At 61.0% G+C, this 20796-nt stretch overlaps 1 protein-coding gene across 2 annotated transcripts; it reads right to left on the bottom strand.

Moving 5' to 3' along the window:
- Positions 1-1723: 1723 nt before the first annotated feature.
- Positions 1724-20464, bottom strand: ASIC1 (acid sensing ion channel subunit 1; the record flags this gene model as incomplete). 2 transcript variants are annotated; one of them, XM_082496350.1, is made up of 11 exons in its annotated part: positions 1724-1828; positions 2047-2151; positions 2257-2336; positions 3231-3322; positions 3408-3561; positions 3642-3698; positions 3790-3940; positions 4145-4272; positions 4731-4881; positions 18800-18995; positions 20100-20464. In XM_082496350.1, the coding sequence occupies 11 exons, from the start codon at positions 20462-20464 to the stop codon at positions 1724-1726; spliced, it is 1584 nt and encodes a 527-aa protein (XP_082352476.1). The 2 variants fall into 2 exon arrangements, with proteins under 2 accessions (XP_082352476.1, XP_082352475.1); XM_082496349.1 differs by lacking the exons at positions 18800-18995; positions 20100-20464 and adding an exon at positions 5659-6282.
- Positions 20465-20796: the final 332 nt, after the last annotated feature.

Raw genomic sequence — 20796 nt, 5'->3', positions numbered from 1 at the left:
GAGCGTCAAGGTCAAATCCCAGCCCCATCTTTAAAAGCTTTAATGGGAAAGAGAAAGAAAGAAAATAAATAAATGAACTGCAATGAAACGTTAGGAAAAATCCATAAGAAAATTTATGGATGTGGCCGACCCGTCATCTTTGGGCGATTGCTGGATACAAAGGACTGACCCCCAGTTCCTAATTTTGGTCAGGAAGCAAATAATAATAACAATGACAATAATAAAAACAAAACTGCCATTTAGAAATAATAATTACTAAAAAGACTTATTGCAAAAGCTCTTAAAGATAAGTAGCACTTCAGCCCTGGGAGGGCTCTTGCTTGATGCGTGGGGCCTGGGGGCTGGTGGGGCTGGGGGAGGCCAATTTCCACTGACCCTGGAGCGAAATGGCGTGCGCTTGCGGGCCCGGGGAGCAGAGACTCGGCCAGTGCCGGCCGGATGGACCCCAGCTGCCAGGGCCGGTCTCTGCGTGCCGGGGAGAGGGCAGTGGCGGTCCCAGGGCAGCGAGGCCACAGAGGCCCCGAGGATGCCCAGGGCTCGCGGTGCCCGGGGGCAGCTGCTGTTGGGGGGTTCAGCGGAGTGGGAGCCTGTGGTCCTGTGGACCAGAGCACCCTGTGCCATGGGGTGTCCCTCAACCTATGAACCCTTCTGGTGTTGGGGCTCCTATGCCTGCCCGGCCGAAGCGGTGCCAAGGGGCTGTCCCTCGCGGTGCCCCTGGCTGAGCCGGGCTGGTGGCTGCAGCTGAAATGGGGGCCAGGAGTTTTCCTTCTGCCTTTCTCCCCGAGGATGGCTGTTTTTGGGGGCTGCACAGGGTAGCCCCAGGTTCCCTGGGGACAGGAGGGACTGCGGGGGCAGGGCTGGCACTGGCCAGGCTGTGCGGAGCCCAGGAGAGACAGGCAGGGAGACCACGTTGTCACCCGACCCGATGCGGACGAGGGAGAGTGCCCGGGCAGCGTGGTCTTTGGTGCCGAGGTGGCGCCCCTCGTCCGAGTCCCCTCTGGTGCTCGTGGCTGGCCAGCGAGCTCGGTGGCTGGGCACTGCCGTCCCTGGGGCAGGGTGCCAAGGAAGACATTTTGGAGAGGTGGAGGTGCCCCGTCTTCATGCGCATGGAGTGGCCAGGAGTGCTCAGGAGAGGACGGGCTGCAGGGCCACCGTGGTCCCAGGGGACAACCAGGCTCTCCTGGGACTGCCGGACCCGCTGCCAGGCACGCTGTGGGGCTCCTTGATGACCCTTCCTGCTGGGCACAGGGGTCCCAGCAAGCGCCGGCCAAAGCATTGGAGCAGGATGGGCATGGAGACAATGGACGGACAGACGGACAGGGCTGTGGATGGAGACTCTGCGGCTGAATGGCTGCTTCTTCTTGGCTTCTGGGTTTCTAGTTAAAAAGGCCGAGGGGAGCCGAGGGGAGGAGACGGGGCAGGCCCGTGCCCCAGCCCGCTGTGCGTGTCGCTCCCCGCACCGCGAGGATGGCCGGGCTGGAGCGTCCTCGAGTCTCTGAACTAGTGGGGCAGGCACGGAGCAGCCGCCGCGGGGGCCGCGCGCCGGGTTCGAGCATCACCCGACCCGACCGCCTGCCCCGAAATCCGAGGCCGTCGCTCTTGTCCGTGTCCCACCGTGGCGAGGAGCAAGGTCCCCTAGATGTGTGTCTCCACTGGCGCTCGCAGGGAGAAGGGCAGCTCTCCGGAGGGCTTTGGTAGCTCAGGTTGTACATCCAGACGTCGGTTAGCAGGTGAAGTCCTCAAAGGTGCCCCGGGCCGGGTGATGAGGTAGGATGTTGGCTGCGTACGTCATGCCTGCCGGGTGGCCCCGTATGCTTTCACAGGGATTCTGCAGGGCAGAGGATGGACAGGATGCTGGGGTCACAGGTTTCACCCAGACCCCCGCAGAGAGTGAGTCCTGTCCCCCACAGCATCTCTGCCTGGTGCCTCTGCTCCTTTCCCAAGCGTTCCCCAAAATGGTGACACCCCCCCACACCCGACACATTTGGGGCAGCCTCTGAGCTGCACGAGGGGACCAGCAGCTCCCGTGGCATGCCTGGCACTTACGTGGCGTTTCACGTCGTCCATGCTCAGCGCGACGCCCTTGTCCGTGTTGTTCCTCTTGTGGTTCTTGCGGCACTTGCCCCGCCGGCACAGCCGGTGCTTGATCACCTGCAAGAGCCAAATTTCAGTGCCCTGGGGGCTCATGGGCAGCTCTTCGGTGCTCCAGGATAACCTGTGCCCCCCCGGCAGCCGGGGGACGGCAGAGACACTCACCTCATAGGCGTAGTCGAACAGCTCCAGAACTGTGAGGATACTGGCCCCAATGAACAGCCCCATCTGCCCTCCAATGTCACCTGCAGAGGAGAGAGAAGCCATCAGGCTGGCGTGAGTCCGGCCTCCACTGGCAGAGGGAGCAGAGAAAGGGCAGAACTCGTCACCGCTATCACTGGTGCCTGCCCACGGCAGCGGGTGCTCCACTCGGCATCCACTCTGTCAGCACATCCCGCTGCCTTGGGAACAGGGTCTCCTGGTTTGAGCAACACAGGACTAATTTCTCTTCTAATGCTTGGGAAAACTGCACTTTTAGAAGTCTCTAGTGTCCAAATTTGTGAAAATATTTACTTTATAGCCAGCTATGAGATGTGGGTTTCAAGGTCTCAGTGTTTTCAAGCTCGCCAGGTGCGGGGATGAGGAGGAGCAAGACCTGAGCACTTGACCCAAGCTGCCCAACAGGGTTATTTCATACCATCAATGGCACATTCAATATAAATTAGAAAGTTTGCTGCGAAGTTCTCTCTTTCCTTAATGGCGGTGACCCTGAGAACTCCTTGCCCCAGTGCCGGAGCCCTGAGCCCTTCCCTTCCTGCTGAAGCTGCGGCGCTCAGTGTCCCACATTTGCTGTCCCTTGCGGGGAGCGCACAGCTTCTACTGATAGAATGGGCTGAGGATAATCCTTGTATATTTTATATTGGTTCTCTAGTGTTATTAATGTTCGTTATCTAGTCTTATTCTATTAAATCTGTTTATATTTCAACCCTCGAGTCTCCTTGTTTTTTCCCCGATTCCCCTTCCCAGGTGTAGAGGGGTCCCCAGGTGATAGAATAGTTGTCTAAATGACAATAAATTGTTGTGGCTTTCTCAAACCATAACACAGGGCTGTGGTATATGGGGCCGACATGTGACCTCCTTGTTGGGGGATGCCGGATAGGTGCTGCCGCAGCGTCCCTGGCACAGCCACCAACACTCACCCAGCAAGCCGGCCACCTCGTACGCCTTCTTCTGCTCGATGGTCTCATAGTTCAGGGCTTCAAAGAAGATATCCAGCACCAGGATGTTCTCCCTGTGTAAAACATAAGCCGCATCACGCTGCGATTTGGGATGGAGGGACAAGACGCCGCCCCATCGCCGTGGCCACAGCACATTACCCGATGTACTGCTCCGATTTGTTGTATTTCTTGGCCAGGTACTTGGCGGAGGCTTTGCTGGGGATCTTCACCATGGAGAGCTCTTTGCCGTAGCGGGTCACGTTGCAGGGCATCTCGCAGACGCAGTACTCGTTGTCCTTCTCCACCAGGAAATCTGGGCAGGGAGAGAAGGAGATGGAGAGATGGAGAAACCCAACACCCACAGCTTGGTCCCTCAGGGCCGGGCAGCCTCACCTAAGGCCGGATCCGCGCACTCCTTGTACTGCTCCGGCGTGCAGTAAGGGGCATCGCCTGGGGGAGAGAGAAAGCAGGTTTTCCCACTGGGACGGCGTCGGAGGGCTGAGCCTGGTGGGGGCCGGACCCTTCCCCGCGCGGGGCTCACCTGGCATGTGCACCATGCGGCAGTTGCAGTTCTCCACCAGGTAGCGAGTCTCGCAGTCGATGCGGCAGGCAGTGATGCTGTAGGTGTCATAAAACTCCGAGTCGCCCGCCGTGGCCTTGCAGTCGCCCCAAGGAGGCGGCAGGTAGATGAGCTGGGAGGGGGCAGAAGCCAGGAGTGAGGAGAGAAGCCCACCAGCCCCCAGCGTGGCGGGGGAACAGACACCCTCGCTGCATCAGTCCCCGGGGCCGAGTCCCCCTCTCCATCCGACATGGGGGCAGGGGATGGGGGCACGGGGAGGAGGCTCAGCGTCCCACAGCGGGGCTGGAGGGAGCACCCCACAGCCCCCAGTCCTTACCCGCTGCTCCTGGCAGGACACGAAGGTCTGGAAGCCAGGAGCCACCCCGAAGCCCAGCTGGTCGATCAGTGGGGGCTCGTCCTGGCTGTGGATCTGCACCTTGATCCCGGCTTCGAACGAGGTCTCATCTGCGGCAGAGAGAAGCGGGGTGAGCGTGGTGCTGGACTCACCGAGCCCCGCTGCAAGAGAGACCCACATTTCTTCTGTCTCCCACCCTTCCCCTGGGCAAAACCATTCCTTCCTGTGCCCATTCATCCATCCCTGTCTGCTGCACCGTGTCCTTGTCCCCTCCGCCTCTGACCCTCCAGCACCCGGGGAGAACGGCAGGGAAAGTGTTTGCCTCTATTTATAAACAAGCGATGGCTGCTTGTCTAAACCGATGGGGAGTTGCCATGGCGAAGAGCAAAGACAAGGAGGAAAAAGGAAAGAAAAGGACCCGGAGCGATGAGAAATGGAAGGAGGGAAGAGAAGGGAGCCTGAGGGACGTGGACCCATGGGGTGGGGAGATGAGAAGGGGCTGAGAAGCACCCTGGGATCCTGGTGACCGAGCAGACCTGCTGGCAAAGCCGCTGGGGCAATGCGTTACCTGTTTCCCCCCACACTGGCAGGTACTCGTCTTGCTGAATGTCCAGCATGATCTCCAGGCCGTTGCCGGTGCCCCCCTTCATGGTGATGAGCCGGGGCTTCCCGTCCTGCCCCGCGTTGAAGGTGTAGCACTTCCCATAGCGGGTGAAGACCTGCAGGAGAAGACACGGGGCTGAGGCTGGGGCCCCTCTGCCGGCACCAAACTGCTGCCGGCACCACGGCGTGGAGCAGGGAGGGCATCACCAGCCCCAAACACGGCCGTCTGCAGCCTGGGGGTACCATCCCACCCAGGCTCCTGCCCTACGTGTGTCTCTCACTGTTGGAACTGCCCGTCTTTGCCCTGGCAGAGGAGGAGACGTTGCCCACCGAGGCACAGGGATGGCACGGACTCGGAGGAGACACTTTGCAGATTTACAGCACCTCAACCCCACAGACCCCACAGCAGCCCCAGAGATGGCGGCACTCAGCCCTACACCTGCACCAGTGCCTCCACCAAACCCTCCTCCATCCCTGCAGAGGAGAAGGCTGGATGCGATCCTGAACCCCCCCGTCCCTCCTCGGCCGTTCCAGCTCCGGCAGCCGGCATGTCCCCACGCCGCTGAGCTGCTGCCAGCCCGGGTAAGGGCCATGTGGGGTCAGTGGGCTGCAGACCGCATGGTTCCCCACGGGCGGTGGTGACGCCAGGATGGAGGTGCCAGGCACCTCCTCTGCAAGCACAGCCCTGGGGCTGCTCTCCGTGTCCCGCCAGAGGGTCTCCACAGCCGGTGCCGTCCCCAACTCCAGCAAAACGCCCAGGAGGGAGCGGACAGGGCTGAAATATCAGCCTGTCCCCAAGTGAGCTGACAAAGACGGTGTCACTCACTGTGCCTGATCCGACACGATGCCGGCCGGAGCTGCTCCCCGTGCCCGGCTGCCTTGGGGCTACTCACCGCCACGAAGTCGCTGGGGCCGCACTGTTTGCCCCGGTAGCTGCAGCTCAGCAGCATGTCCTCCAGCTGGTGGCAAGTGCGGTTAAAAAACCCATACAAATTTAGGGGCTCGTCCTCATCCCCGAGGTCAGGCTGAGCCGGGGCAAAGCCCAGCTCCATGCCGGGCTCGTAGTCAACCAGGGGGGCCAGGTAGAGCAGGTCCTCGTGGCTTAGCTGGGAGACCCGCACACGGTTGATGTTGCAGAAGGTGACGGCGGGGAAGGTCATCTCGGGGCTGTCCTCCTCGCTGAGCAGTGTGACATGGTGGTACTCCAGGTAGTAGACGATGCGGTCGGCCACCTGGTAGAGGAAGACGGAGAGGGAGAGGAGGAAGGCCAGCGCCCAGAGCGCCTGCCGGGCGCCCAGGCTGCCCTCCACAAAGATGTGGCTCAGCCCATGCAGCGTGCAGCTGCTGGCAAAGGCCACGAAGTCTGTGGCTGCCCCCGTGTCCTCCTCCTCCTCTTCATCCTCCTCCTGCCCGTACAGGAACTCGTCTGCTCCATCCTCTCCCCTCCCGGTGGCTGCAGCGTCTCTTGGTCCTTCCTCACTGGAGAAGGAGATGGTGCAGAATATCTGGAGAGGCATTGTCCAGCGTGGAGGTCCCGGCTCCGGTGTGGGGGTCCTGGCCCCTGCTCTGCCACAGCCTGGGGGTCTTCAATGGTGGGTCGGTTCCCCGGGGTGTGGGTGAGAGGGGCTGGGGGAGAGCAGGGAAGGAGGAAGGGGCAAGTTCAGAGAAGAGAAACGGAGAAGGGAAAAGGAGCGAGAGGCAAGCAGCAGTGAGGGAGAGGAGCAGAGGGATGCTCAGAGGGGACGGAGAGAGGAGGGTATATCAGGAGCAGGGAGGAGGAGAGGAGGAGCGAGGGGCGGTTCTGCGGACTCCCCAGGTCCCCCGGGACCGGCCGGCTGTGGCTGGCAGGACGGAGCAGAGACGTCGCCGGCTCCAGAAGCACCGATGTGTTGGGAGCTCCCGGTGCTGCCTGGGGGACCTGAGGGGCTGCCGGGTCTGGTGAACACGGGTGTGCACGGGAGTGCGCGCAGGCACCCGGCGTGCTGCGTACCCACACCGCATCCTCCGTCCTCGCCGCGGGGCAGCGCAGCCCTGGCAGCCCGACCGGCTGCTCCAGCCAGGGCCTCCCTGCCGGGTGCCGGGCTGTTTCCAGAGCCGCCATATGCCGGGCTCGCCGAGCTCTTTGCCAGGGCAGCTGGAGCCAGAGGTTTTCCCAAAACGCCTGTGACACCCTCCTGCTGCAGCGCCCGCCCAGGTGGTGCCAGCGGGGGCGGAAGGATGCTATAAGGTCCCCAAGCTCTCGCGGTGCTGATCCTGCCCCGGCAGCACCCATCCCTGCGGGCTCATCTCCCTCTGCCAGGGCAGCAGCGTGTGCATGGGAGCATCCGACGAAGGCGATGTCCCAAGCAGTGCGAGGTCCGTCCTCCTCCAAGCCAGGGCTGGTTTTAGCAGGATTTGGGCACTGCCATGGTTCAGGTGATGATGCCTTCTGCCGAGCCCCGCCAGCGTGCAACATGTCACTTCGTGCTTCCCACAGCGATTCACCCCCGGCGGATGGCATCCAGGCCTCTTGCTGCGGAGCCGGCTGGGGCTGGGGGTCCGGAGGAGGCAGCCCTGCCGTGAGGTGGTGGGATGGAGCCGATGGCCGGGTTGGCTGCTGGGAGCAAAGGCGTCTCCTCCCTGCAGCCCTGCCGCAGCACAGCCCCTTCTTGTGGTTTGCTTTTTTCCTGCACTCAGCACTTCATAAAAGCATCCAATGTGACCACAGAGCAATCTCCAGCCCCATCCCGGCACCGCAGTCGCCATCGCCGGCCCAAGGGGAAAGGGAACATCTAAATACGGCAGTGTTTCGATGCTCAAGATCTGGACAGGAGGTTTTGGCCGATGCCTGGGTGCGATGAGCATGCCCCAGCCCGACGGTTCAGCTGCTGTTCCTCCTTCCCCATATGCACCATGGGGCCCCCGGTCCCTGAGCACATCCTGGCTCATGGACACGGGTACCACCGAACCCGGGGCACAAATGCAACCAGGAGACTTGTACAAACCTGATCTGATACCAGTGCAAAGTTATCTGTTCTACTCGAGCAAGTGATGCCGGTGTAGCGGGCAAGGCATGCACTGGGGATGTCTGCCAGGGCAGGCTCAGCCAAGACGATGACAGATGATGTGACACCGGGTTGTCCCTCGAGGGGTCACCCTGGGGCTCCCCAAGCTCAATATTCCCAACAGGGCCCCTGTGTAGGAGGGACGCTGGCAGTTACCACAAAGCTGGGGACACTGTCGGCACCCAGGAGGTAGGGTGGGTGACCTTGGGGACGAGCGCCAGAGCCATGGGATGAAATTTCATAAAGCTGAGAGCAAGGCTGTGCCTTTTGGGAGCAACCCAGCGAGTCTGAGCTGGAAACTCATCCTGGGAAGTGGGACCAGGGAGGCGGTTTGGGTGGCTGGGAGCCACCATGCCATGGGGACCGGGTCACCTTTGCGTTTGAGGGAGACGAACTGCAGCTGCACCGTGGGCAGGACTGGGCTAGAAAGGCATCAGGGCTTCACCCGGGAGGGGGCCTGGGAGCACTGGGCTGGCTCAGCCCTGCGGGAGCAAGCTGGGAGGATCTCTGTGGGAACACGCATAGAGGATGCTCTTGGCAGGGAGCGAGCAGGTGCGAGCTGGCTGAGGTCAGGGTGGGATTTCTGGTGTTCCCCAGCTCTGGGACAGGGAGTTTCTGTGCAATGTCTGTAGGAGGGAGATGAGAAGAAGGAAAGTGGAAGAGAAGCCTCAAGAGGTTTGTTTAGCCCTGGCAGAGCACTGAGAGGCGAGCGGTGCTGCCCGGGGCCCCGTGGGACAGTTGCTGATGGAGTGAGCGAGGGGCTGACCCGATCCTACGGCATGGGGAGGTTTCATGTGTCTTCTTGGGAGCAATTGCATCAGGGAGAGGGAGATGCTGTAATGAAAACACTCCATCATCAGCCGGGGCCATTAACCTGCCTCACTTGGCTTAAACAGTCTGCGGAGAGTGCCGGGGCCGGTTCCCAGCAGCCGCGCGGGGCGGTGAGGACGAGCTCTGTCCCAGCTCCGGTTACCACCGCCTGTCCCAGAGCCGACACTTGAGCTGGGGTGAAGGTGACCGGGGCCGGTCGCAGCCAAGAGAACAGTGGCACTGGCGCCCAGGGGAGCATGTCCTGACCCTGCAACTGGGGACAAACCGTGGCCATGTCCCCACGTTGCAGGCAGAGGGGTGCTGTCCTGGTTTGTGCAAGTTTCGGAGATGCTGGAGGAGTCCTTGGGCTTGTTCCAGCTCCTCCCTCGCCAGGAGTTATTTTTACCCTCTCTCAGGTAAAGCTTTGGCGGGGGAGAGGGACGGGGGATGCTATAATTAGCCGTGACATCAGCCCCCGTGGCGTCTCGTGCTGGGATGATGCCGCCACACCCCGAGCCACTGCTGCGGTCCAGGGATGCTCAATGCCCTCCTCCCGGCTGCAGCGAGGGATGCGGGATGGTGGAAGGAGCCTGTTTTTTCCTGGCTCCCGAATAGTGTTTGGCCACTGTCCCGGGGCAGTTCGGCCCTGCTCTATGCTTTGCAGCTCATCACGGGCCCGGGAAAGGAGGTTCCCCGGAGCGGAGGGGAGCACGGAGGCGGCGGGGGGGGAAGCGGGAGGGGGATTTGACGGCAGCAACAGCACATTTCACAGCCTGTCACGCTTTAATGGCAGAGGAGATCAAAGCCGGGATGGAGTTATTCATAGAGATAAACCAATCCCCGAGGAGGCGAGGAGAAAACAACATTGCAAGCTCTGTTATCCCAGGCCTGCAAGCGGCAGCCCAGCCCCGGGGAGGCTGTCGCAGAAAGCGCCCCGGGAGCTGGACCCGCTCGCTTTTGTAACCGGGCGCTGCCCATCCCTGCCAAGGACCGGCCGAGCCGGGGCCGAGCTGCCGGCATCGTGCCCGGAGCTGACCCGTGGGGAGGGATGAGATGGGGTGCAACTTTGGCAGCAGGATTTGGGGGATGGATGTTTGATGGGGCGGCCCGCAGCTGGGTTGTCCCACTCCCGCAGCACAGCCGGGTGCATCGCATCGGAGGGGAGAAAAATCGGGTTTGCGATGTGCCTTGGCCCATGAAGGTGCTTTGCAGCTCCCAGAGCTGCCAAGACGTTGGTGGTGGCACCCGCAGTGCCTCCATCGCCGCTCTGGGCAGGATGAGCCGCTTCGGGATGGCTCCACTGCTGCAGATACCATCCCTGACCCTGGTGAGAAGCAGAGTCGGGGCAGCCGAGCAAGGTGGGATTGCCTGGGTGGACGGGATCTCTGCCGGGACTAATCCTGCCGCCCCTTATCAGATGCTGCCACCTTGCCTCCGCTCGCTCCGCCAGCCAAGCCGGGCGCAGCTTGTGTTATCCGGCCCTTTATCCCCCAGATTAGACGCTTCACAGTGGATTAGCATGTCACATTCTAATGCAGAAAAATTGATGATTAAAAAGGAGTTTTTCCTCTGTATTATTCCCCACCTCCGCCTCCTCTCCACCCCGTCCCCGCGGGCTTGGGCAGCCCAGCCCCAGCCGTGGGGACCAGTGATGCTGCGGCGCTGGGTCATGCAGGAGCCCCATCCCTGGCTCGCACCGGGAATGGGAAACCAAAAGTCCTTTTTTTGGGACCGTGCAGGGCTGGCACGCTCCGTCCCCGCTGCTTTTGGTGACAGGGCTCAGGGTGGAGGGGCTGGGTGCTCCAGGTCCCTGTGCCATCCTGCCCCAGGTTATCGGCTGCAGACCCGGCATCTGCAGCGCAAGACTTTAATAAAAAGCACATTATGGTGAGTAATGCGCTAAGTGGACTTCATTATGGACCTGGGGCCTCCCTGGCTCCCGTTGTTTCATATGATTTCATATCAGACGAGCCTTATCTCCTTTCCAAACGCTTCCATTTAAACTCCATTAATCTTTCAAAGCTTCCCTGGGCCAGGCGCTGCCAAGCGCTTCCCAGCTGGGTGCTGGCGCTGCTGCCCTGGGCACAGAGACCACCTGCAGCCCCACTGGCTCGGGGTCCCCGGGGGGTTCAGCCGGGACCCCCCCAGCTCTGCTGGCCGCCGAGTGCGTGCCTGCGGCCGGGCCCTGCGCTGTGCATCCCCTGTGATGGCTCCTACAGCCACCTTATCCTTCTCGCTGGGGATATATTTACTCTCCTATAATTGAAACAGTTTGTAATGCTGAGAGCTTTCCGGGTGATTTACCCGTTGGCGGTGTCCCTTTGTGCCGTGGAGGGGTCACCGGGACTGTGCTGGCTCCTGCCCTGCGGGATGCGGAGGATGCTGCTGAGGTGCCGCTAATTCCCAGGCAGCTGGGATTATTCTGTGCGGACACTCATCCCAGTGCTGTTCCACGTTCCCTGCCGATCACGAATTACCCATAAGCAGGTTGCAATTTTTTCCGACATCCTTCACAATTGCTCAGACAGTTCGTGCAAGCAGATTCAACCCGATGGTTTTATTGGTGGGGAGGGGGGTGGTGGAAATTGTATTCCTATCTGGTTTTCTTGCTGCGTTCGCTTCCTCTGGCTCTGCTCACATCACGGTTTTCAAATCTAATCTAATCCAAGCAGGGTGGACACGCAGCCCCGGCGTGCGGCTGCTCTGAATGGGTCTCCCCATCGCTTAGCCGGGCTGTGGGGCTGCCAGGAGAGCAAGGAGAAGGGGGCTTAAAATCCCCAATTAACTGGAGGGAGGGTGGGAAGCAGCCTGCCCCAGCACCGTCCCGCACCCCGTCTCTGTCCTTACGGTAAGAGCCTGGATGCGGATGCACCAAACCCTCTATAAAGCTTAAAAAAAAAAAAAAAAAAAAAAAAAAAATAAATAAAAGGTTATAATATCCAAGTGTCAGGGCCCGTATAAATAAATAAGAGCCTGAGATGGTGAGGAGCTTCTTAAGTCATGGTTGTTTCGGGAATAGCAGTGATGCCTGCTGCTTAGAGAGCTCCGGCTCCGGCCAAACTCTCTGCAGGCAATAAAACAAAGGCGCCTATAAAAAGCCAGATAAATTAAAACCAAGGCAAAAGGCTGCGAGACAGTTAATTTCTCGGATCTCCCTGCGGAGATCTGGGCCTCCTGCGTGGCTCCGCATGCGTGGGGGACCTGTCCCCCTCCACCCCAGCATCTCCCCACTCGATATCGGGGGGAGGGAAAGTGGCACCAGGAGGTTTCCTGGGCAGATTCTTCGAAATACCCCCAGTCAGCAAAGGCGCCGTGTCCCTCGCGCCTGCTCAGGATAATGATCGAAGGGCGATTAAGCGGGAACCATTTGGAAAAGTCCCACAGGCTGGTGGTCCGGGGCTGTGTTTCCAGCCTGCGGCTCCCTTGGGGGCCGGTGTCCATGGGGCAACCGTGCCCAGGGTACCCTGTCCGCAGCCGTGACATCCTTCCTTCCATTTCGGCTGGATAGCACTCGAAAGCCTTCTCATCTCTTCCAGCAGCCACAGATGCCATTAAAGCTTATTAATAATAATTAATAATTCATTTGTTAATGATTTTTTATGTGCAAAGGCATCGCAAGAGGAGCAGGAATGGCCTGAGGTGCATTGAAGCCACTCTGAGCTCTTGGCACGACACCTCCGGGTGTGTGCGGTGCGTCTGGGTGTGCAAAGTGCTCATGGGTGTGCGGGACACCTCTGCGTGCTGCTGTGCACCGTGGCTCCGCGTGGCTGTCCATGCTGCTGGGGCCGGACATTGTCCCTGGGCAGGGACAGGGACTAAATGACCCCCGGCTGGGCCTGATCCTGATCCTGTGTGTCACAGAATGGTTTTGGTTGGAAGGGACCTTAAAGACCATCCAGTGCCACCCCCTGCCCTGGGCAGGGACACCTCCCCCCAGCCCAGGGTGCTCCGAGCCCCGTCCATCCCGGCCTTGAACACCTCCAGGGATGGGGCAGCCACAGCTTCTCGGGACAACCTGCGCCAGGGGCTCAGCACCCTCACAGCCAACAATTTCTCCCTCATCACAATACCTCATCTAAATCTCCTCTCTTCCAGTGTCAAACCATTCCCCCTCATCCCGTGACTTCCCTCCCTGATTGAGTCCCCCCCCCAGCTCTCCTGGAGCCCCTTTAGGCACTGGAAGGGGCTCGGAGGTCTCCCCGCAGCCTTCTCTTCTCCAGGCTGACCCCCCCACCTCTCCCAGCCTGTCCTCCCAGCAGAGGGGCTCCAGCCCTCCCAGCATCTCCAGGGCCTCCTCTGGCCCTGCTCCGACAGCTCCGGGGCCTTCTGCTGTGGGGACCCCCCGAGCTGGAGGCAGCACTGCAGGGGGGTCTCCCCAGAGCGCAGCAGAGGGGCACAATCCCCTCCCTCGCCCTTCTCTCTCCTTTCCTAATTGCCTGCCGGGGCGGGAAGGAGCGATGTTGTTCAGTGCTTAGAGGTTCGAGGCGCTAAATGATTTACCCTCTCCATTGCAGAGCTGCTAATGAAGAGGCTGCGAGGCACAGGCACGCGTCAGCCTCCCGCCGTGCCGTGCCCAGCGCCGATGTCCTCAGCCCGCTTATTCCTGATCCTCTTCTGTGCCGGCTTGGCCAAGATCATGGTGGGTTCGGTGGCACTGCTCCCATGCCGCAACAGCGCCGGGGTCACACCACAGCATCATTGTCCCGCTACACAACGAGTGTGAAATGCAACTGGCTTCAAACAAGAGTTGCTGTCCCCACGTCAGCATCAGCATGGGGTGAGCAAAGCCACAAGCAGCCAAGGGATCCCCAATCCTCCTGCCTGCACCCCGCGGGCGGCCGGGTCTGGAAAAGCTTGGGTGAAGCCGGGGAAAGGAGGCAGCCAAGGAGCAACGCTCGTCGGCGTTTCTGATCCGCGCCTGAGGGCTAAACGGCTCACGGCCGCTTTCTGGATGATTTGCTTTGAGCAAAATACCATGATACTTGAAAGTCTCCGAGCTGCAGATGAGCCGACAGAGTCGGGGGGCTCCCGACCCACTGTGCTTCCCGGGAGAGCCGAGTCACCACCAGCAAACGGCTGCGGTCCCGTCCGCGGCTGCGGTCCCGTGCGTGCCTGCTCCTCTGCTCCATCACCTCCAATTATTTTGCACCAGGCAGCCCATGTCCCTCTGGGTTTGCTTCATTCGTCTGGAAAATGATGTAACCTCTGTGGTCAAACGATGCTGTTGTTCGACAGCAGAGAGAGGTCGATGCGGAGGGTGAGCCCAGCCGGGAGTTTGCGGATGATGCAGGTGGGGATGGCGCAGCCGGGCCCCGGGGAGAACCGCCGGGATGCCGGAGGTGAACCGCCGCTGAGAAATAACGGGTACATGCGAGCAGTTTCAAACGCTTATAAGTTATTTAGGAGCCCCTGTGTCGCTTTAAAAAGTGATTTACATAAATCACTTGAACGTCTTACAGAATTTGTAAACGTGCCGGCTCCGTCAGGCACTGTGGTGGGAGCTGCCGGGGCTCGGCGTGCTGCTGGGGACTGGCCCCAAACTGGGAGGACGGTGTTATTTGGGGCCAGTGGCCACCCCTGCCGCCCACGCGTGGCCCCCAAGTTGTTTTTCCAGAGCCAGATGGGCCCACGCGGTTTGTTTATTAACTGTCTAAAGCTCCAGGAAATATCTGGGCATCAGTAATTCCCGCACCCGGTCTCTCCAGCTGTGTTGGAGATGCTTTTCACTCCAGCTCTATGATTACCCACTAACGCTGCGCCGCGGGGGAGCTCCGCTCACCGTGGGTCTCCCGGGCTTGTGACTGCCACAGCTCCGAGTGGGGCCATGGGGTGCCGCGGGCCAGACGCCTGTGTCCCCCGGTGGGTGCTGGGGCGTGGGTCCCGTGGGGCTGAGGGTCAAGGCAGAGCACAGAGACCAGCAGCATCCTCTGCTTGAGTACCCTGAGACCAGCAGCGTGCCCCGTTGCACCCCTCCTTCTGAGCTCCCGTGGATGCTGGTTTGGTGGGTGTCCTCCAGTACCCACCAATGGGGCAGGTTTCCATGACATGAGGGTTTTTTTTTTGGGGGGGGGAAAGCCACCATGCTGCTAGGGTGGCAGAAGCTGACCCCCAACACACACCGGCTGGAGTGAGGTGGGCTAAGCAGGGGGTTCAGAGGGGTGCAGAGCAGCTTTGGGGTGCAGAGGTGCATGCTTTGGGGTTTAGCAGGGTACAGGAGCACAGTGGGGTGCAGAGGGGCACAGCAGGATCTGGTGGGGTCCGGTGGGGTTCACCAAGGTGCAGTGGGGTTCACCAAGGTGCAGTGGGGTTCCGAAGGGCACTGAGGAGGCTCAGCAGGGTGCAATGGGGTGCAGCGGGGTACAATAAGATGCTGCCGGATCTGTCCTCCATCACATCAGCTCCTGCATTGCTCCAGAGATAGGAGGAAGGAGGAGAGGAGGAGTGTGGTCAGGGTTCGCTGGGGCTGCTCCAGACCTTTCCCTTTCCCTCCCTTGCTCTTCCTCCGTGCACTCGGTATTTCCAGGGTAGAGGATGAAGAATCCAATGCGAGAGGCAGCGGCATGATCTCCATGTCAAACTCAATTCTCCCTAGTGCCAGCTCAGCCCCGGAGCCTCGTGGAAATGGTCCAGAGGTCTTAATCCTCTGCAGTTTATTGAGGATGTCCCGTGCGCTCTGCCCCAGGGCTCCCAGCACCCATGCCGGGCTCGGCCACTGGGGCCTGAAGCAGGACAGTGACGAGGAGCGGGGGACGTGGCTCTCCCCCGGGACGGGCTCGAGGGGTGTGAGAAGGAAAAGCTGCAAATGCACATTGCACTGCACCACGCACGGCCGCTCACGTCACCCCTGGCTGCACCGACCCCTGAAAAGGGGTTTCACGAGCACGGGGCACTGTCCTGAGGTTTAATGCTGTTTTTACATGGGGCAGCCCCAATTTCCATCCCATGGGCCATACTGGGACATGCAGAGGAAGCTTATCCTCTGGGTTTCTCCTTTTTTCCCTGGGCTGGAAAGAAAATTAATAGGGTTTAGAGCCCAGAGACAGGACTCCTGGGCTTTTCCCTTGCTGGGTGAGGAGCAGATCCACGGGGGATGAGCAGGGCTCCAGGGGCCCTTTGCCGGTGTGGGGAGGGAGGGGAAATGCAAGCTGGGAGCTGATGGGGACGCGCGTTCCTGCAGAGGATCGAGGGCTCCAACTTATAAATAATGAAGTAGCATGCGTGAAACATTGATCTCTGCCGCTAACGAGCACATCGGGGAGCGCGGCCCCGAAACGGAGGCAATGGCGAGGGTAATTCCCCCTTCCCAACAACGGGGAATTGGGCGGCCACCCCCTGCCCATCCCATGCGTGGCCCTGTAGGTGCAAAGCTCTGGGCACAGCCCCGGTGATGGGGACATCCTCAGCCTGTGTCCCTCAGGGGTCAGGACTTGCCCCTCAGCCTTCTGCTTCCCCTCCGGCCTTTAAGGCCATGCCAGGATTTTGGGGCTGGGGAGAGGAGATGGCCACACCACCCTGTGTGTCCTCCTCCCCACCCTGGACTGCTGTGGTGGGGGAGTTTTGATGGGTGCCAGACACCTTCGTGGTGCTAGGGGGCTTGTGAGGGGCCAGGGCAGAGCTGGGGTGGGCCAATTGTTTCCCCCTGGGTCTTCTTCGAGGGTTCAGTCCCCCGAGTCTGAACCTGTCCAGCTCCACTTCTGTCCCTGGAGCATCCCTGCATCCCGCACACGGCTGCTGCCGGGGAGCCCCCAGCCCCTGCGGTGGGTGGAGATGGAGGGGGATGAACAATGCCAGGGCCCCCCTGATGTGCAGGGTGAAAGAAGGGGTGGGAAAAGCCTGTATAATCCCAGGATGGGCTTCCTCACGGCATCCGGCAAGAGCCCCGCGTGCCAGAGGATCCTGTCCTGGCTGCAGGGGGATGCCATCGCTGCGGCGGGGGGACTGAGACGCAGCTCCCCTGGGATGCTCCTGGGTGGGTGCATGACCCACACACAGGCAGTGCTCCCAGCACTGGGGGGGGGGCCCTGGGCTGCTGCAGCTGACCCCGGCGATGCTCTCCCCCCGTCCGGCAGTGCGAGGGGGCATGCTGGCAGGAGGCAGCTCCTGCCACCTTATTGTCACCCCAGATATTTTGGTTACGGCAGCCCCTCATTTGCATTCGCCGCGTCTCCCCCGAGCCCTCCCTTCTGCCGGGGACAGATAACGCGGCAGCCGCGGCATGTCGGGGCCGCGGCGCTGGCGGCAGAGCCGCGGCTCTTCCCGTCGCCTCCTGCGCCGGCCAGCATCAGCATGCAGCCAGCATCGCCCGGGTGGCCACTCGCCCCCAAACTCTCCCCACTGGCCCCCCCGGCTCTCCCCACAGGCCACGGCACCGAACTTAAATGGCTGCAAAGGGGACAGGCGCTGGGAAAGGACCGACACGCATCCCTGCCTGCACGCAGGCAGCTCCCCCCAGCCTGCGGGGTCTGGGCAGCCCAAAAATCCTCCCTGGGAAGGCCCCTCTCTGGACACGGCATCTCCTCTCTATCAGGAGGAGAAGGGCAGCGCCAGCTGCAAAAGCACCCACTCGGGGCATCCCACCAGCCTGGACGGTGCAAGGGGCACCCCGAAATGCAGAAGTGAACACAGCCCCTGCACGGGGCAGCGGGACCCCCCATGGGGGCAGCGCGGGCTGCGGGGGTGATGGTGCACCAACGGGTGATGATCCCCGGCACCGACCAGCCCCGACCAGTGCCACCAGGCCCAGAGCAGCACCGAGCCCAGCTCAGCCTGGGCGGACGCAGTCCGAGCTGGGAGAGGTGAGGCAGCGGGAATTAAGCTAACAAACCCTTCTAAAAGCTTCTGCGAGCCCCGGGACCCCCGCGCAGGGATGGGGCAAAGGTTTCCTAAATAGCTTAGTGAGACGGGGCGGCTGCCGGGACCCCAGGCACAGGCAGCACCGTCCCCATCCCGGCTCGCACAGACCTGCCTGGGCAAGGCTGCAAGGGGAATCCAAAGACCAACATAAATACAGCACAGAGCCAGCTTTTTCTAATCAAATCCATTAAATCATCCCAACCTGCTTGCAAGGAATAATCCAGGCAGGAATAACAAACCAGCTGCGAGCCTATTTTGCTTTTGCCATTGGAGGGGGTGCAGAAAGCAGGGTAGTTGGGCCCCGACAGATGGATGGTAGGGAGCCGGGATGAAGGTCCCCAAGGATGGTTCGGCGCAGAAAACACAACCGTGCACTGGGAAGAACCCAGTGTCAAAACCGTCCGGTGGCCACACGCAGGCTGGGACCCGGCCCCGCTCGCCAGCCCAGGCTGGAGAGGATCCAGCCCCCTCCGGCTGCAACTTGCCTCCATTTAACAAATAAAACGCCTGATGGTTGACAACAGAGAACTGCTCTATGTAAAGAGCCTGTCAAGGGAATTTAATGCAGATGATTAAAATCACCCGAATTACGCTGGGACCTGGGCAGCAGCTCCGCGGATGCCCAGCCAGTGCCTTGGCATGCTCAGTGGCTTCATCCTCACTCGGTGTGGGATGCGAGTGGGACATCCCGAGGATGGGGACGAGGATGGGGACCCCAAACAGCGCAGAGCCGCACGCTCCACATTGGAGCCGGCTCAGGAACAGCCACCCCGGCTGCCGAATTTATTAGGCAGCACCCGAATAGCCGGCACTGTTTAATTCCCAGCTGGACGGGGGAGAGGCAGCGCAGGGGGATAAAGGCTTTATTGTACACTGGATCCGTGCACCAGCACGAGACACAACCTCCATGGTGGGACACAACAGCATGCCGTGCCACCGGGACCTGCTGTCCCCCAGGGATTGCAGGGGTCCCTCGGGTCCCTTCCAGCCATCGCTGCGGCTCTCCCTGGTTTTCCACTGGTGCCTCATCACCATGCAGCCGTTTCCAGCGTAAGGCTTCCAGCCTGGCACACACAACCCTGCTTTGCAGAGCCCAAGTGATCCCAGAGAGCTTTGCCCATGCCGAAGCACCCCGTGCAGCCGCACCGAGCAGCTCCTGAGGAGGACCTGGACCTCTAAAACCCAGCAGCATCCCCTGGCATCCCCTTAATGAAGGTGCTGCTGGTCCTTTCCAAGCTGAAAGGAGGCAGGAGCAGCTACAGGCAGACAAACACCCCCCTTGCATCAGGGAAACATGGCATTGGGCCGGGGCCGTGGGGGGACTCACCACTTTGAAGTCTTCGGGGGTGCATTGCTCCCCACGGAAGAAGCAGGACAGCAGCATCTCCCGGATATCGTGGCCGGCCCGGTCATAAAACTCCAGCATGTTGAAAGGTTTGGGCTTGAAGTTTCGGAAGTTCGCCTTGTCCTGCAGGATTTCCAACTGCTTCTCATCGGCGGTCTGGGTGTCCGGGATCTCGTATCTTAGGGGAAAGAGCAGGCAGAAGCTCAGGCCTGACAGCGGTGGCTGCTCCCGCCAGCAAAAGCCATTTGGGCTTCACACGAGCTACTTCTGCCCCAACCTTGGCGTGGGCTCAGCAAAGTCCCAGACACTTTGCGCATGGCATTTTCAGAGCATTCAACAGCACAAAGTGGCCCAGAGGCGTGTGAGAGGCGGCAGGAGGATGGGTGAGGAGGAGAAGCTGGGCAGCAGCAGTGGCCACATACCAAACCTGTCCCACTTGCCCCAGAGCTGGTCCTGCAGCACCTGCCCTGGTTGGGGCCAGCCCAGATGGCTTTGGTGGCATCATGGCTGCAGGTGGTGGCCTCACCGGGACATGGGCTGAGTGTGCTGGGTCTCATCCCCAGTTCTCGTGGCTGCAAAACTCTTCCTGGGGCATGAGCGGGGGCAGCGGTGAAGCCTCTTGGCAAAGGGTACGGGCAGGGAGCGTGCCTTGCTGCTAGCCCCAGGCTCTCGGCCACAGCTCAGCAGCACCAAGGAGCTGCTACAGCCATGGGGGTGGGCTGGGGAGAGTGGGCGAGGGGCTTCCCCATGACCGCTGCCACCGCAGGGTCCCACAGCTCAAGAGATGGCACCGATGTCCGGTCCTGGTGTGTGGGTGATGCTCAGTGGCTTCACCTGCTGGCATCCCTGGCCTCGCTGCATGTGTCAGGCACCCAGGACATGGTGCTGGAGCCATGCATGCTGCATCTGCCCCACAGAGTCACTCTGGCCTTGCTGCATGTGCTGTGCACCGGGGACAGGAGCCACGCGTGCTGGATCCATCCAGGGCAGCCCCAGCATGGTAGCCACGTGCCCAGGAGCAGTAGCTCCTGGTGGCTCATCGCTCTCGGCTGCTGGCAGTGCCGCAGAGCGGCCGCATCCAGCTGCAGAGATGAACTAACTCAGGATCTGCTCCCTCACAGAGACTAAAGACATGCCGCCCACACCAGTCATGGAGTGCACCTCTCCGGTGCTCACTGCCCCACGTGGCGCGTGGATGGTGGGGTGGCTGGGGCCACACGCAGCGGCCTGCCCTGGCACACGGAGACATCGCCTGGGGCCACCTCTGAGCACTGGCACCCACCTGTTATTGAGCAGGGCGAGGAGCTCGCCGGCGTGGTACAGGTCGTTCTTGGTCACCCGGCTGAAACGAAACTCGTTGAGGTTGCAGAAGGTGACGGCGGGGAAGGTAAGCCTGGTGGCCGCCACCTCGTCCAGCTTGGTGACGTGGGGGTAGAGGAAGTAGTACTGGATGCGGTTGGTGCAGACGAGGGCGAGCAGCGCCAGCGAGCCCAGGAAACACAGTGCCCAGACCACGCGCTTCAGCGACAGCCGCTCGTACGAGAAGATGTGCGAGAGCCCATGGAGGGTGGAGCTGCTGGCGAAGGCCTGGATGCTCACCGGCTGCCCACTGTCCACCTCCTCCTCGTCCACCTTCAGGTCCATCATGGTCCGCGCTGGCACCCCGGGGTGGCCACACTGCTGAGAAGGGAGCCCATGGGTGCTCGGTGCCACAGCGGCCTCGTGGGTGCTGCCGCTGCCCGGCCCTGCGCAGGGATGCTGGGGATGCACCCGGCAGCCCTCGCATGGGGCAGATGCTTTGCTGTGCCCTGCTCTCCCCCCAAAGCCTATATATATATATATATATATATACACACCCCACACATATATACATGTGTATATATGTATATATTTATTTGGGTGCAGCCTCTTGCAATTCCTCCCCTCCCACCTCCTCTCTGCCCTCCCCATCCCATGGCAGGACTGGGGTGCTATGCCCC

This window comes from Vanellus vanellus, assembly GCF_965231255.1.
Source record: "Vanellus vanellus genome assembly, chromosome: 28".
In the NCBI taxonomy this organism is placed as follows: domain Eukaryota; kingdom Metazoa; phylum Chordata; class Aves; order Charadriiformes; family Charadriidae; genus Vanellus; species Vanellus vanellus.
Note: the sequence above shows the minus strand (reverse complement) of the source record. Positions and strands in the feature narration are given on the sequence as shown.